We start from the raw sequence: 14,563 nt of genomic DNA, 5'->3' as shown, positions 1-14,563 counted from the left end.
GTATGATGCTCCCGACACCCCAGAGTCTACGTGTAAGCTGGGTCTCTGCTTGCTGTCAGTGCATGGGAACATTTCGGTTACATCATCAGACTGTTATCCTCCGCAGACCCAATTCTTATAATTGCTGAATGTTTGTTACAATGTATGGCTGTGTGCACACGATGCGTTTTTTACCGCGGAAACGCTGCGTTTTGAACCGCAGCGTTTCAGTGGCAAATTGCATGCGTTCAGCTTTCCCAGCAAAGTGTATGGGAAAGCTGAAAAATCAGTGCACATGCTGCGTTTCTTTCCGCAGCGTTTTGGATGCCAAAAATCGGTGCGGAAAGAAAAGCAGCATGTCACTTCTTTTGTGCGTTGTGGCTGCGTTCTCTCCCCCATTGAAATCAATGATGTGGGGTCAGAACGCAGCCACAATGCATGGACCTGCTTTTTTGTTGCGGTCCGCGGCCTTTGTCGGCATACAGAACGCAGGCATTTACCTGGAAGTGAGGTCAAGAGGCTTCCTGTTGACCTCACTTCCTGGCAAAGCCCCCGGTGTCGCCAAAGTGCCCGCCCCGACCCCCGACCCCCCTCCCGAAAATCCAACATGGCCGCGCGCACAGTAGCGCACCGGCCGCCCTGCTCCTATGATTTCTGTCGCATGTGCAATAACACATGCGACAGAAAACTGTTCCCCAGGCCCTGCCCGTTCACCCCCTATTCCCCCCGGTGTCATACATACCTGTCCGGTCGCAGCGCTGATCCCCCGCGGCCCCCTCCTCCTTCAGTGCACGCTGGCCGGTCACATGTGCAGAGCAGCTGACAGCCAGCACAGTGTTCAGTGTGAGCTGTGCTGGCTGCTCGCACTCTGCAGCTGTGACCCGGGGAGAGTGGGTGCAGATTTTTGCACCCACTCTCCTCAAATGGAGGGTCTGCCCTCCTAGAATATGGGGGATACGTTTCCTGAACGTGCCCCCATATTCTAGAAGGTCCAGAGGCGACGTGGGACATCCATATGGATTTCTGCGGACCCATTTTTTTTTATTAAATTGGAGAACAAGGGAATGATTTGGGGAGTGTTTTTTCTAATAAAACATTTTTTGTTGTCTTTTTTTGCTTTTGTTTACTGTCAATTAGTTATGTCGGGTGTCTGATAGACGCCGTGACATCACTAATTGCTGGGCTTGATGCCAGGTGACATTACACATCTGGTATCAACCCCATTTATTACCCCGTTAGCCAACGCACCAGGGCGCGGGATGAGTTGGGGCGAAGCGCCAGGATTGGCGCATCTAATGGATGAACCACTTCTGGGGCGGCTGCGGCCTGCTATTTTTAGGCTGGGAAGAGTCCAATAACCATGGCTCTTCCCACCCTGAGAATACCAGACCCCAGCTGTCAGCTTCACCTTGGCTGGTGATCTAATTTGGGGGGACCCCATGTTATTTTTTTTTTTATTCTTTATTTAAAAATAAAAAAAAAAACATGGGGAGCCCTCCAAATTGATCACCAGCCAAGATGAAGCTGCCAGCTGTGGTTTGCAGGCTACAGCTGTCTGCTTTACCCTGACTGGCTATCAAAAATAGGGGGGACCCCACGCCATTTTTTTCATTTTTTTTTTTTTTTTTTTTTATTGGATAAATACTAAGCTAGGCACCCTTTAGTGCCACATGAAAGGTACTAAAGGTGCCAGCTTAGAATATGCAGGCGGGGGTAGGACGTTCTATATATTTGACATCCCTTCATCCATTGACGCTTTTTAGGCTGTGTGTCCACAATCAGGGTTTGCAGCGTTATGGGCGCTGAGTGTTTTCCCTGCGTCCATAACGCTGCGTTGTGCAGTAGAAGCACAGTGGAAGGATTTTTGGAGATCCCATGCCCACTGTGCTTCTTTTCTCCGCAGCATAAACTGACCGGTAGCGTGGCTTCCCGAGCCTCAGCATGTCAATTTATGCTGCGGAGACGAGAGTGTTCTCTGCAGGTAGCATAGAGCTCCACAGCAGCCTGAACCCAAATCGTGGGCATGGGCAGCTGCAGGAAGGCTGGCACTGTGTACTAGACGCCGTGTCGCTGGATCATGGCCACATAGCCTTAGGCCCCTTTCACACGTCAGTGATTCTGGGACGTTTGTGCTTTTTTTTAAACGTACCAGAATCACTGACATACGCAGACCCATTATAATGAATGGGTCTGCTCACACATCAGTGATTTTTCACTGCACGTGTCTCCATGCGGCGTACCCGCGTGTGCGTGATTGCGGCACGGAGACATGTCCATTTTTTTCTGGCATCACTGATGTCCCACGGATCACGCAGTGGTGTGGTCCGTGAAACACGTGCCAGAAAAAAACGTGCTTTTAAAATAAAAAACATTTTAACTCACCCGGCTCCAGCGATGTCCTCTGCAGCCCGTCCTCCCTGTTCCTTCTGTGCCGGCTCATTATTGTCGCGCATATTCATGATGCACGACACAGCCGACCCGGAAGCAGCTGCTGCGGGGGTCAGCGCCGGCCGGATGCTGCACCGCGGGAGCGATCAGCACCATGGAGAGCGGGAGCGGGCACAGGTGAGTTAATCTCTAAGTGCAATCACGGGCCACGGAGAACGGAGCCCGGATTGCACTTAGACAACCCACGTGTGCCGTGATTCACGGCACACGGAGGGACATGTGCGTGTTTTACACGCCAGTGAAAAACGTCAGTGTTTTTCACTGACATGTGAAGCGGGCCTAAAAGTGAGAATATTGTTGCTACAGCAACATTTTGGGTGAAGTAGCTGTGGATTCGAAATGCTTAATATACTCCTGAATAAAATCCTTGATGGGTGCAGATTCCAAAATGGGGTCACTTGTGGGGGTTTTCTGACGTATAGGTACCTAAGGGGCTTGGTGCGCGAAGTTTATTTCAACTTTTCCAAAATTCAAATGGTGCTCCTTCCATTCCAAGCCCTCCCATTTATCCAAACAGAATGTGGAGAAGGAAATGACATCACAGGTTTTTTTTTCCAAAGGTCTGTGTTCAACCAACTTTATTATCACTGACAAGTCTTAAAAAACGCACCTAAAAAAACGCATGAAAAACGCATGAAAAACGCATGAAAAACGCATGCGTTTTCGATGCGTTGTTTCTCAAAAAGCATTGTTTACAATTCTCCCCTCTGCCAGAGGGTGCGTTTTTTTCCGCGCGGAAAAAAAAGCAACGTGTGCACATACCCTATCAGTGTTTTATAATTATATGTGAGTAAACCACAGTTTTGCAGTCTCATAACACATCTGCTACCGATGCTGGACTGATACATAGTAACGAATTATCAGTTCTGTAAGAAGTACTGGGGTTTTTACTGCAAAATTTGACCTTTGCTATATGTTAGGAGGGGTCCTGGCCCCACCTTGTGTCTGGATGATTATAGTGTTTATTACTGATTACTCCACTGTTTCCATATTGCAGCAGCCATCAGGAAACATGGACGACAGCGGATTCTTCTCCATTCAGGTGAGTCTTGTACATAACGATCAGAGGGTCCCCATCTGCCAAAAATATCCTAACCCATTACCCCCCACCCAGAGACCCTGCTTAGACCACTCACCAGTGACTGCACCTGCAGAATAGTGAGTGCAGCTCTGGAGTATAATACAGGAGGTAACTCAGGATCAGTAATGTATGTACACAGTGACTGCACCAGCAGAATAGTGAGCGCAGCTCTGGAGGATAATACAGGAGGTAACTCAGGATCAGTAATGTAATGTATGTACACAGTGACTGCACCAGCAGAATAGTGAGTGCAGCTCTGGAGTATACTGATCCTGAGTTACCTCCTGTATTAATGTAATGTATGTACACAGTGACTGCACCAGCAGAATAGTGAGTGCAGCTCTGGAGTATAATACAGAAGGTAACTCAGGATCAGTAATGTAATGTATGTACACAGTGACTGCACCAGCAGAATAGTGAGTGTAGCTCTGGAGTATAATACAGAAGGTAACTCAGGATCAGTAATGTAATGTATGTACACAGTGACTGCACCAGCAGAATAGTGAGTGCAGCTCTGGAGTATAATACAGGATATAACACAGGATCAGTAATGTAATGTATGTACACAGTGACTGCTCCAGCAGAATAGTGAGTGCAGCTCTGAAGTATAATACAGGAGGTAACTCAGGATCAGTAATGTAATGTATGTACACAGTGACTGCACCAGCAGAATAGTGAGTGCAGCTCTGGGGTATAATACAGGAGGTAACTCAGGATCAGTAATGTAATGCATGTACACAGTGACTGCACCAGCAGAATAGTGAGTACAGCTCTGGAGTATAATACAGGAGGTAACTCAGGATCAGTAATGTATGTACACAGTGACTGCACCAGCAGAATAGTGAGTGCAGCTCTGGAGTATAATACAGGAGGTAACTCAGGATCAGTAATTTATGTACACAGTGACTGCACCAGCAGAATAGTGAGTGCAGCTCTGTCTGTATATATTTTCTTAGTTGTTAATAATAGAGAAATATATAGTTATTTTTCTTATAAGGATCAGTATTACAGAGTTTGAAATGATTTGGGCACTCTGGATTGATGATTTTGGTTTTGTGTACATAAAGCTTTTCAGATTCAGGTTGTTTCTGATTATATATTGAGTTCCATCTTACCAGTGCCATGCAATGCTCAGGAGGATGTGCTGCATATTCTTCTCTTGTGTCGCTTTGTTCGCCTGCAGCTGGTACCTCCGTAACTCTACATCCATTCTCCTTCCTCTCTGCTTTTTCCTGTATCCATGATGCTGTGCCAAATATCCTACTGATGTGTATTAAGTAGTAAAAATGGTTTGCCTTACTGTTGTTAAATGTGGGGTGGGGGTGGGGGTGGGGGGGGGATCTGGGCACCTGTTTTGTGCTTCTTTCCCTTTTGGGAGAGTGTTTTTTTTTGTTTATGCTAAAAACTGGTCAATAAAAAAATATCTGATTTAAAAAAAACAAACAAACCTTTAGTGAATGTTTTGGAAAGTGCCGCATTGTTCTCTGGATTTGTGCAGGGTGCGGTGACTGTTTTCTCGCTTTCTTCTTTGCAGGTTATTAGTGACGCGCTCAGAGTTTGGGGACTAGAACTGATTCTCTTTAACAGTCCTGAGTATCAGACCCTCGGCATCGATCCCATGTGAGACTCCAGATTTGTGGAACATTTCGGTTATTTGTTTGTTTGCTGAGTGCAGGATTAATCAGCGCGTTTTATCTGTTAAACTCATTTATTTATTTTCCTTCTGTAGAAACGAGCGCGCCTTTATATGTAATTACAAGGAGCATTGGTTTACAGTACGGAAGCTCGGTAAACAGGTATGTCCCTGCCCGGGCGCGGCAGAGTACATCGAGCTACTGTGACATGTCATCTCTGATACAGAAATCTTGTCATTTGGAACTTTTTTTAAAGTTCTGTAGATGCAAGCTGCAGTGTAAAGCATGGAGGTTTTTGTGTTTGGGGTTTTGTGCATTTGCGTACATTATTTCCACCTTTAGTAAATTCACTCCCACAGTTCTATAATGATGGTATTTGTCTTTGCCCCATAAGACCCTCCATTCTATACACTGCAGGGTCACAGACCTGGAGGAGTCATATTATTATGTGACACTATTAGATGTTATACATCCAGCCCTATCTAATATATAAAGCTGAATGTGTGTATGTATGTGTGTCCGGGATTGGCATCCGCACCGTCGCAGCTACAGCCACAAAATTTTGCACACTCACATGTCTGGACCCCGAGAGCGTCATAGGCTATGTTTTGAGGGGAAATTTTAACCCTGCGCTTTACAGTTATTCACCAAAAAACCTGCCTCCATTAAAGCAAATGGAGCTGGGAGCCACAGTGCAGCCAGAACTTCAGAAGAATGCGCAGCCACGCCCTTATATGGAATGTTGGCGTGTCACAATGCAGCCAGGGAAAGAGACAGACATAGACGGGGAAAGAGGCAGACACAGACGGGGAAAGAGGCAGACACAGACGGGGAAAGAGGCAGACACAGACGGGGAAAGAGGCAGACACAGACGGGGAAAGAGGCAGACACAGACGGGGAAAGAGGCAGACACAGACGGGGAAAGAGGCAGACACAGACGGGGAAAGAGGCAGACACAGACGGGGAAAGAGGCAGACACAGACGGGGAAAGAGGCAGACACAGACGGGGAAAGAGGCAGACACAGACGGGGAAAGAGGCAGACACAGACGGGGAAAGAGGCAGGTTAAGAGACAAAGAGACAGACACAGGGAAACAGACAGGGAAAGAGAGGGAAAGAGACAGGTTAAGAGACAAAGAGACAGACACAGGGAAACAGACAGGGAAAGAGAGGAAAAGAGACAGACAGGGTAAGAGACAGACAAAGACAGGTAAAGAGACAGACAAAGAGAGAGAGACAGAGATATATACAGAGGGGGAGACAGACATTATAATTACATTTATATCTATTTGTTTTGTGGTGTTTGTGTGCAGAATACATTTTTGTTAATACATTCTATTTTGTTAACAGCAGTTATTAACCCAGGCGAAGTCGGGTAGTACAGCTAGTATATATATAATGGATCTTTTGCCCTGGGATCCGGATGCCTTGGAAGCTGCTGATAGTCCGTGTGTGACAGCAGATGATGGCGGTCATATACTTGTCATCAGCGCTTTCATTTATTCAGTTTGTTAATTCTTTTAATTCATTTTTTTTAATTATTTTTATATTTATTTTTTACACTTTTTGCAGTGGTTCAACTTGAATTCCCTGCTGACCGGCCCCGAGCTCATATCAGACACCTACCTTGCACTCTTCTTAGCGCAGCTGCAACAGGAAGGTAACGCTCCATATTGTCTGTCTCCTACAACTGCTGATGGTACGTGTAACCCCCAAGCCCAACGTTCAGCCCGTCCTCCTCCGTCCTCCATAAACCGCTGCAGACAGTCACAATAGCCACTGCAGTAGACGGAGCATATACTGGGGCCTATGAGGAGCTGAGCTAATCTGCAGGAATATTGGCCCATGTGGACGCCCCCCACACGTCCTGATGGGACGGGCTCATCCATTGCTGCTCCGTTTGTTCATCCAATCCATTCCTCAGACCCTCTGACTTTTTTATATCAGAACAATTCTTCACATCCTCTTCTGGTACTTTCATCTGAACATCTTTATCTGATCCTTCCAGCTAAGCCTTTTTTCTCATCCTCCTTTGATCCTTTTATCATAACTGTTCTTCACATCTTCCACTGATCCTTAAGGGGGCTTTACACGCAACGACATCGCTAACGAGATGTCGTTGGGGTCACGGAATTTGTGACGCACATCCGGCCTCGTTAGCAACGTCGTTGCCTGTGAAACGCACGAACGACCGTTAACGATAAAAAATCCTCCTTGATTGTTGACACGCCGTTCTAATCTCAAATATTGTTGATGTTGCAGGACGCAGGTTGTTCGTTGTTCCTGCGGCAGCAGACATCGCTACGTGTGACACCGCAGGAACGAGGAACAACATCGTACCTGCGGCCGCCGGCAACGAGGAAGGAAGGAGGTGGGCGGGATGTTACGGCCGCTCATCTCCGCCCCTCCGCTTCTATTGGGCGGTTGCTTAGTGACGCCGCATGGAACGCCCCCTTAGAAAGGAGGTGGTTCGCCGGCCAGAGCGACATCGCTAGGCAGGTAAGTCCACGTGACGGGTGTTAGCGATGCTGTGCGCCACAGGCAGCGATTTGCCCGTGACGCACAACCGACGGGGGCGGGTGCTTTCACCAGCAACATGTCACTGCGTGTAAAGAAGCCTTTAGCATCTGAGCAAGTCTTTGCATCCTACGCTAATCCTTTCATCAGAACTTCCTTCACATTCTCCATTGATCATTATGATTCTTTAAGTCCTCCTCTGGATTCTTTCTTCCGAGTTATTCCTCACATCCTCCTCTGATCTTTCATCAGAACGATTATTTTGTATCCTCCTCTACTCCTTACATCAGGATTATTTTTCACATCCTCCTCTGACCATTTTATTCATAATGATTCTTCACATCCTTCTCTGATCTCTTTTATCAGAGCGATTCTGTAATTCCTTCTTTGATCTTTTTTTTTTCTGAATGATTCTTCACATCCTCTTCTGATACTTTCATCTGAACGATTCTCTACATCTTTATCAGATTCTTTCAGCTGAGCATTTTTTCTCATCCTCCTTTGATTCTATCATCAGAAATGTTTTTCACATCTTCCACTGATCCTTTAATCTGAGCAATTCTTCACATACACCTTTGGTCCTTCACATCTGAGCAAGTTCTTCATATCCTCTGCCAGTCATTTCATCAGAACATCCTTCACATTTTCTATTGATCCTTGCATCTTAATGATGCCTTAACTCTGCTGATTTATTTCATCAGAGCTATTCTTCACATCCTCCTTTGATCCTTTTATCAGAATGAATATATGCATCCTCCCCTGATCTTTGAGCAGAATGATTTTGTATCCTCCTCTGCTCCTTACATCAGTATGATCTTTCCCAATTTCCTAAGATCTCTTTCATCAGAATGATTCTGTATATCCTGCTCTGATCCTTTTTTCTTAATTCTTCACATCCTCTTCTGATACTTGCATCAGAACATTTGTTCACATCCTTCTCTTAAATTTTTCAACTGAACAGTTCTTATCCTGCTCAGACCTCCAACATCCTTCTCTGACTCTTTTCATCTGAACGATTCTTTACATCCTTCTCTGCTCCTTTCTACTCAACAATTGTTTAAATTCTGCTGAAACCTATTTAATATGAACCATCATCACATCCACCTTTTCTCCTTACGTCAGAATTATTTTTTGCAACCTCCTCTGACCCTTTCCGCCTTACTTCAGAAAGATTATTCACATCCTCCTCTGCTTCTTATATCTGAATGATCATTCGCATCCTCCTCTGATCCCTTCATCAGAATGACTCTTCTTATCCTTATTTGATCCTTTCATCCTTAGATCAGAACAATTAATCTCATCTTTCTCTTACCTTTTTTCATCTGAACAAATATTCACATCCTTCTCTGACCCTTTTCATCTGAATGATTCTTCACATCATCGTCTGATCACTTCATCACAATGATTCTTCATGTCTTCCTCTGATTCTTTCATCAGAACGAGTAATTATATCCTACTCAAACCTCTTTGTTCCTAACAATTTTTTATTACTTATCTCCTCTGATTTTTTCGTTCAGAACGATTCTTCACATTCTCCTTTGCCACTTCGTCATGCTTTTATTTCCACAGTTTTTTTCTTTCTCAATATGTCTTTCCTTGATGTTAGTATACACTCAACACCACAACACCAGACAACCATACAAAGTCGGCAGTGAAGTCCTGGCCCGGCTAGTCTAGCAGTTATGACCATGCGTTATTCCAATTAGGCCTGGGTCGCTTTGTTTTTCCTTTCTAATGTTGATTCACACTGCAACTGGTTCACGGAGAACCAAAAACTTGATTTTATGCTGCCCCCCTGGGTCTCGGGTCTACACCTGGATTTATACAAGGAAGCTCCAACTGTGATAGAGCTGATATCTCTAGTAAAGGGGCCACTCAGTGTATATTGCTATGCGGCCCTATGAGAGTTATTCCGGAGGGGGAGGAGAACATAATGTTTGGGATACATTTTTGACATTGCTGATACTTTTTCAGGTTACTCCATATTTGTAGTAAAGGGAGATCTACCTGACTGTGAAGCCGACCAGATCCTACAAATGGTGCGTGTGCAGCAGACGCAGCGGCCGCGGCTCATAGGAGAGGATGCAGCACTAAGAGACCAAAGGTAGTGACCGTGTCTGACCGGAGAAAGTGGTGCCACACGTAGAGATGAGCAAATCGATTCACAGGACCCTGGTCCAGCCATGTCAGCAGTCTGTGTCTGTCAGACGGGAGCCCTGAAGAGCACCTCCTGCTTACCATCAGCCTGTAGGCCCAGGTGTGGGATCAGCCTGTAGGCCCAGGTGTGGGATCAGCCTGTAGGCCCAGGTGTGGGATCAGCCTGTAGGCCCAGGTGTGGGATCAGCCTGTAGGCCCAGGGGTGGGATCAGCCTGTAGGCCCAGGTGTGGGATCAGCCTGTAGGCCCAGGTGTGGGATCAGCCTGTAGGCCCAGGGGTGGGATCAGCCTGTAGGCCCAGGTGTGGGATCAGCCTGTAGGCCCAGGTGTGGGATCAGCCTGTAGGCCCAGGTGTGGGATCAGCCTGTAGGCCCAGGTGTGGGAACATGTTGCAACGCTGGGTTCAAAAATCAGAAGAGGCGCAGGGGATTGTAGTCACTACGAAGAGGTTCACATGGCTCCCATCTTGTCATTGCTGCTGGACCAGGATCCTGTGCATCTATTCTCTGATCTGTAGTCACAGGGCCATAATCAGAGTATTACTAAATGAAGGTGCCTATGTGCCCGGGCAGGAGTTTAACCTTGGCCTAAGAGTTGGGTGTGATATTGGCCCCATACATAGAGGATAAAGGGAAGTATCCACCACTAACCAGTGCGAAGGGATTTCCAAGTTTTGATGTGTAATTCTCTGTTAGTTCACAGAGGACCATTCCCAGCATGGAGGAATCTCAGCTGTACGATGGCTCCCCCATGATGGACGAGGATGAGGAGAACCTGCAGAAGGCGCTGGCCCTCAGCAGGCAACAGATAGACATGGAGGACGAGGAGGCCGATCTCCGCAGAGCAATACGGCTCAGCATGCAAGGTACGGGGGTCCTGACACCCACAGCTTAGTTTCAGGGTCTCTCTTTACTGACATTGACCGCAAATCACTGGAAGGTGAAAATGGATCTGAATGATAAAGGGGGATTTGTAATTTATGAAGATGAACTGGGAAGAAAATTATGTGATAACTTGTTGAAATAAGTTATGGTTTGTTGCAATGTATCAGCGCAGTTCTCATGTATCGGTTCTCTCCAGACTGGATACAAGTTGTAGAGTATAGGATCCTACAATTTCTAAGGTTCTGCTTTTTTGCTCCTCCAACACTAAACCGCATGTGTTGAATTGCAGGCGGACATCGCAGTGAATTCACGGAAACCTCACCCCCAAACGTGCCACAGACATCAGGGACCTCCACAGAATCGCTCACACAGGAGGAACTGCGCCAAAGACGACAGATATATTATGAAAAGTAACAAATCGCTTTCATTTCATTCATTACATTGTATCAATCTTGAGAATTCACTGCAGATTCACAGATGATGGTAACCGGGAAATATTCTATTGTAGACAACAGCAGATAAAACACGAACAGTCCTCCGATGTAAACAACGCAACGACAGACGCCGCCGTAACCACCGGCACAGGTAACTAGTGTCCGCCAATGTGCATCCGCAGTAATGGATAGGAGGTGTTCTCAGTGATGTCACCGCTGATCTCTGGTGATGGATAGGAGGTGTTCTCAGTGATGTCACCGCTGATCTCTGGTGATGGATAGGCGATGTTCTCAGTGATGTCACCGCTGATCTCTGGTGATGGATAGGAGGTGTTCTCAGTGATGTCACCGCTGATCTCTGGTGATGGATAGGAGGTGTTCTCAGTGATGTCACCGCTGATCTCTGGTGATGGATAGGAGGTGTTCTCAGTGATGTCACCGCTGATCTCTGGTGATGGATAGGAGGTGTTCTCAGTGATGTCACCGCTGATCTCTGGTGATGGATAGGAGGTGTTCTCAGTGATGTCACCGCTGATCTCTGGTGATGGATAGGAGATGTTCTCAGTGATGTCACCGCTGATCTCTGGTGATGGATAGGAGGTGTTCTCAGTGATGTCACCGCTGATCTCTGGTGATGGATAGGAGGTGTTCTCAGTGATGTCACTGCTGATCTCTGGTGATGGATAGGAGGTGTTCTCAGTGACGTCACCGCTGATCTCTGGTGATGGATAGGAGGTGTTCTCAGTGATGTCACTGCTGATCTCTGGTGATGGATAGGAGGTGTTCTCAGTGATGTCACTGCTGATCTCTGGTGATGGATAGGCGGTGTTCTCAGTAATGTCACCGCTGATCTCTGGTGATGGATAGGAGGTGTTCTCAGTGATGTCACCGCTGATCTCTGGTGATGGATAGGAGGTGTTCTCAGTGATGTCACCCCTGATCTCTGGTGATGGATAGGAGGTGTTCTCAGTGATGTCACCTCTGATCTCTGGTGATGGATAGGAGGTGTTCTCAGTGACGTCACCGCTGATCTCTGGTGATGGATAGGAGGTGTTCTCAGTGATGTCACTGCTGATCTCTGGTGATGGATAGGAGGTGTTCTCAGTGATGTCACCGCTGACCTCTGGTGATGGATAGGAGGTGTTCTCAGTGATGTCACCCCTGATCTCTGGTGATGGATAGGAGGTGTTCTCAGTGATGTCACCTCTGATCTCTGGTGATGGATAGGAGGTGTTCTCAGTGACGTCACCGCTGATCTCTGGTGATGGATAGGAGGTGTTCTCAGTGATGTCACCGCTGATCTCTGGTGATGGATAGGAGGTGTTCTCAGTGATGTCACCGCTGACCTCTGGTGATGGATAGGAGGTGTTCTCAGTGATGTCACCGCTGATCTCTGGTGATGGATAGGAGGTGTTCTCAGTGATGTCACCGCTGACCTCTGGTGATGGATAGGAGGTGTTCTCAGTGATGTCACTGCTGATCTCTGGTGATGGATAGGCGGTGTTCTCAGTGATGTCACTGCTGATCTCTGGTGATGGATAGGAGGTGTTCTCAGTGATGTCACTGCTGATCTCTGGTGATGGATAGGCGGCGTTCTCGGTGATGTCACCGCTGATCTCTGGTGATGGATAGGCGGCGTTCTCGGTGATATCACCGCTGATCTCTTGACTTGTGATGTAACAGGTAGTTTTCCTTTCCTTCTGCAGATTCTGGGATGAGTGAGGACGACATGCTCCGAGCCGCCATGAAAATGTCTCTGGACACTGGTGGGACCAAGTCTGAGGACCAAAATAAATGACCAGCGGGCTCCGGCCCGTCCACTGTAAAGTGTCCTGTGTGAGCCGCCGCTGCTCGTCCTGCAGATAGTGAGGATGTACATACTGAATATTTCATCTGGACGGGCGGCAGCTTTGGATATTTGATGCTTTTATGAATGTCTTTTTAAACGTGTCCGTGTGCGTCCATTACTCATTCTTCACCACCGGAGCAGCGTTTCTTCTGCAGCCGCCTCCTCTCCCCTCTCTGACGGAACGTCACATGACCAAAGCACAAGCCACTCCTCCTTAAAGTTGACCATAGAGGTGGAGACTCGCCTCACATATCACAAGCTTTTGTCCTTGAAGGGCTCCCTGATATGACAGTGATCAGGACCAGATGCTGCGGGGGACCATATCCGACGTCGCCCTCTGTAGCGAGTATAAAGTGAGTTGCACTATGGCCCAATTGCTTTTTAAAAATGGGTTTTAGGCGTTTCTAAGAGTTTACCGGAGCGCCCCTTTAATGTAATCAAGAATGAGAGACTGGTGTGCTACCACTTTATCCATAGACCTTGTATGATTTGTCCATGTGATGTTTCTGCATTGCGCCGTTGGCCGATTATGCTCAGAGCTGGTCATGGCGGTGAGAAAGGCGTCACTCCGCTCATCCGTCATGGCCGCTGCAAACAATACGTTCCTGATTAAAGGGAAGCTCCGACTCCGCTCTCTTCAGCATCAGACTGGTAACGTCCCGTCTCTAGGTGCCGGTCCAGCGAGGAGTGAGCGGAACCGGAGGACCCCTTTAATGACCCCTCTCTGCCAGGATCATGTACTCACATGAGGGGGTCCCCTCCTGGTGATGGTGCTGTATCCCCCACATATTTCTCTTTTTTTGTGTTGTCCTACCGAGCACTCTACACAAAATAAAGAACTAATTTTATCTTTTCACTAATCTGCGAGGGATTATTCAGCGCGGACCGGTGTCATTGTCTTGTGGTTAGAGGATATCCCGCCAAACAGGGACTATCCCTTTAATTAAAGCAACTCTGTAAAATATTAAAGGGTTATTTAATCCCAACACTAATATTAGTCAGAAGCTACGATAAATCCATGGGGGACAAATGCAATAATGGATCGAGTCCTTGGCTGTTGCGCTGCTAGTCTTCTAGAGATTGGGCAGAGCGGCAGTTTACATGCCTCATCACTACTTTATGCAGTCAATGGTCGGACCCCACTGATCCTGTGGAGAGATGTCCCCTTATAACCAGGACACTTTTTTTCAATCAGCTGCCAAGATCGGGGTCTGTGCTTCCCATATACCTCACTGCTCCTATTCGGCTGCCGATCGAGTGATCGCTGGAGGATCCAGGATCAGCCGCAGTCTCTAATCGCGTTGTTTCCTTTACATTTGTCCTCTGTGCAACAGAAAGAAATTGTATTTGTGAGAAGACTTGTATTGGAATGATAACACTGATGACAGCTACAGGAGGAGTTGTCAGGGGCGCACAAAAAATACAATCTCTACAACAGGGGTCTCAAACACGCGGCCGAGGAGAGCGATCAGTAAGTTATAGCCACTGCCCCCTTTCAGCCGCCGCCACTGCCCCCCCCACCCATTACTACAGGATGGGCACATTACTATAGGATAGGGACAAGGTGGGTACACTACTATGG

The 14,563-nt window shown here is 47.1% G+C and overlaps 1 protein-coding gene across 1 annotated transcript in view; it reads left to right on the top strand.

The window, feature by feature from the left end:
• The window catches only part of ATXN3 (ataxin 3), a 37,790-nt gene extending 23,949 nt beyond the window's left edge, over positions 1-13,841 (top strand). Inside the window, exons 3-11 of the mRNA XM_075329927.1 lie at positions 3,425-3,469; positions 5,043-5,128; positions 5,238-5,304; positions 6,714-6,801; positions 9,633-9,762; positions 10,510-10,679; positions 10,988-11,108; positions 11,207-11,283; positions 12,839-13,841. Of these exons, the coding sequence (XP_075186042.1) occupies positions 3,425-3,469; positions 5,043-5,128; positions 5,238-5,304; positions 6,714-6,801; positions 9,633-9,762; positions 10,510-10,679; positions 10,988-11,108; positions 11,207-11,283; positions 12,839-12,930 (876 nt within the window). The 3' untranslated portion in view covers positions 12,931-13,841. The remainder of the gene's footprint in view (positions 1-3,424; positions 3,470-5,042; positions 5,129-5,237; positions 5,305-6,713; positions 6,802-9,632; positions 9,763-10,509; positions 10,680-10,987; positions 11,109-11,206; positions 11,284-12,838) is intronic.
• The last annotated feature ends 722 nt before the right edge of the window (positions 13,842-14,563 follow it).

The sequence above is a fragment of the Anomaloglossus baeobatrachus genome, chromosome 12 (assembly GCF_048569485.1).
Source record: "Anomaloglossus baeobatrachus isolate aAnoBae1 chromosome 12, aAnoBae1.hap1, whole genome shotgun sequence".
NCBI lineage: Eukaryota > Metazoa > Chordata > Amphibia > Anura > Aromobatidae > Anomaloglossus > Anomaloglossus baeobatrachus.
Note: the sequence above shows the minus strand (reverse complement) of the source record. Positions and strands in the feature narration are given on the sequence as shown.